Source organism: Aptenodytes forsteri, unplaced genomic scaffold (assembly GCF_000699145.1).
Source record: "Aptenodytes forsteri isolate BGI_AS27 unplaced genomic scaffold, ASM69914v1 Scaffold64, whole genome shotgun sequence".
NCBI classification, from domain to species: Eukaryota; Metazoa; Chordata; class Aves; order Sphenisciformes; family Spheniscidae; genus Aptenodytes; species Aptenodytes forsteri.
The window spans coordinates 696,220-698,361 of NW_008794786.1; the positions used below are offsets into that span (position 1 = coordinate 696,220).

General features: G+C 55.1%; 1 protein-coding gene across 1 annotated transcript; it reads right to left on the reverse strand.

The window, feature by feature from the left end:
• Window positions 1-773: 773 nt before the first annotated feature.
• Window positions 774-1,769, reverse strand: NEUROD4 (neuronal differentiation 4). Its single transcript, XM_009274408.1, has one exon. It carries the CDS (start codon window positions 1,767-1,769, stop codon window positions 774-776), a length of 996 nt encoding a protein of 331 aa, XP_009272683.1.
• Between the last annotated feature and the right edge of the window lie 373 nt (window positions 1,770-2,142).

A 2,142-nucleotide genomic window follows, 5' to 3' on the forward strand; every position in this document is an offset into this window, starting at 1 on the left:
AGGTCTGAGGCTCAGGAGAGGACGGGCAGCAGGGCTCAGTGCAGGAGGAGAGCAGTGGAGGGACGGTCACGGAGAAGCTCTGAGCCTGGCTGGACCATGCCATCCCTGAATGATGTGGTGGCAGCAAAGATAAGGTCCTCCGTTGGGTGGGAAGCTTCAAGGAGGAGCAACCGTGTTGGTCTTCTGCAAGTGGTCCAGATCAAACCCATCTCTGCCAGCCCGCCTGGCCATGGCTGGACTGGGAAAACCATGTCCCCATCAGAGTGTGTGGAAGGGGAACCGGTCATCCCAAGGGGCAGGAGGGGCTTGGCTCCACCTGATGCGAGACAGAGGTGTGCCCATGCCCCAGCACCCCAAGGAAGGAGGAAAAGGAGCCGTAACATCTTGGCAACGGACAATCCCAAGTGCTGGAGCACGTTCAGACAGAAAGTCCTGCAGGGTGAAGCCACCTTCATGAGCATCTCTAGGGGAGAGGCAGTGGGAGGCAACAGCTCAGCTTTCGGCGGTGGCTGCTCAGAGTTCAGCTGTCGGGAAGGGTTCACGTGGCTCCTGGGGACAGCTCAGAAATCAGTGAGGTGGCACCAGTGCAGACCTGTTGGGAGAGGACAGGAGGGCCAGCTGAACCTTCCACAGCGATGTCCTGCAGGGATGCTCAGAAGTCTGTCACCCCATAGCGGCAATATCCTCGCTCCAGTTGTGTCCATTCTAGAAACAGCTCCACGACGCGGCTGAACTTCTCTCTGCATCAAGAATTTGGGTCTAACTCTGCTTTGCTATTCGTTGAAGATGGCGTTGAGCTGAGGCCCGGCCACGTGGTGTGGGTAGGACTCATAGCTCATGTCTATGGGGATCTCGTAGCGGGGCACTGTGTTTTGGAAGTGAGAGGCATGTCCATGTGCTCCAGCCAGGCTGACTGAGGGATAGTGGGCCATGAAGCTGTAGGATTTATCCAGGTCTGGAGACCCATCTTGCTTCAAGGAGAAGTTCCCGCTGATGCTCAGGGGCGGCGTCAGGGGACCCTCATAGGGGGGAGTGGTGCAGTCAGAGGGATGGTTTCCAAAGGAAGCATCCACCAAGCTCTTGAAGGTCGGAGGCTTTAAATGCAGCAGATGTGTTTCCATGGTCCCGTAGGGTGGGCTTGGGAGCCCTGGGGACTGGTAGCTGAAGGAGTGGCTGGATATGGCCGATTCACACACTGGGGACTTTTCTTCATGCTTCTCCAGGAACAAGGTCTGCGGTCCCAGCTGCAGACAGCCAGCCACCAGGTTGCTGGTGGGCTGGGACAAGCCCTTGCAGAGCATCTCCACAAAGCTCTTCCCTTCAGGAGTCTGCCCCGTCTCGAGCACCTCAGACAGAGCCCAGATGTAGTTCCTTGCAAGCCTCAGTGTCTCAATCTTGGACAATTTCTGAGTCTTGGAGTAGCAGGGCATCACCCTCCTCAGGTTGTCAAGAGCATCATTCAGACCGTGCATCCGCGTGCGCTCCCGGGCGTTGGCCTTCACCCGCCGGGCCCTGAACCGCTCCAGCCTCGCCTTGGTCATTTTCTTCTTCTTTGGTCCTCTTCTCTTCGGCTTTTCCCCATCATCCTCTTCCTCCTCTTCTTCCTCGATGCTGTCGTGCTCTTCATTCAAGCCAGACATCAATCCAAAAGGACCTTGCCTGCTGTCCTCTTCCTTCAGCTCATCTTTGGAGCCCAACGTTTCATCCATCCAAGCTTGGGCGCTCACAAGCTCCGCCATCTCTTTGGGCTTGGCATACGTCTTGGTCATCTCTGATCTCTGCAACAAAGGGACAAGGAGATGTTAACGAATTCCAGCAGGAGAGTCACTCAACATGCTGAGGGCATTAGGAACTGAGGTCAAAATCATCTTCCAGAGGCATCAATTGCTTTCCGTCCACCAATGGTACCTACAGAATCTATTTATCCATCATCTATCTATTTATCTATCTACAATAATTTCTGCTGAATTTTTGGGGGAGCCACTGAAGCCTCTCCCTGGGGCCCAGCAGCTCTTTTCCAGGGCCCAGGGCTTCCAACAATTCAATTTTGGGGTTATTCCCACTCATGAGTCCCTCCCCTTGTGGCTTCAACCCTGATTTGTCCCGTTGTGGGTTGCAAAAGGGAGCCTGAAAGTAAAGGTC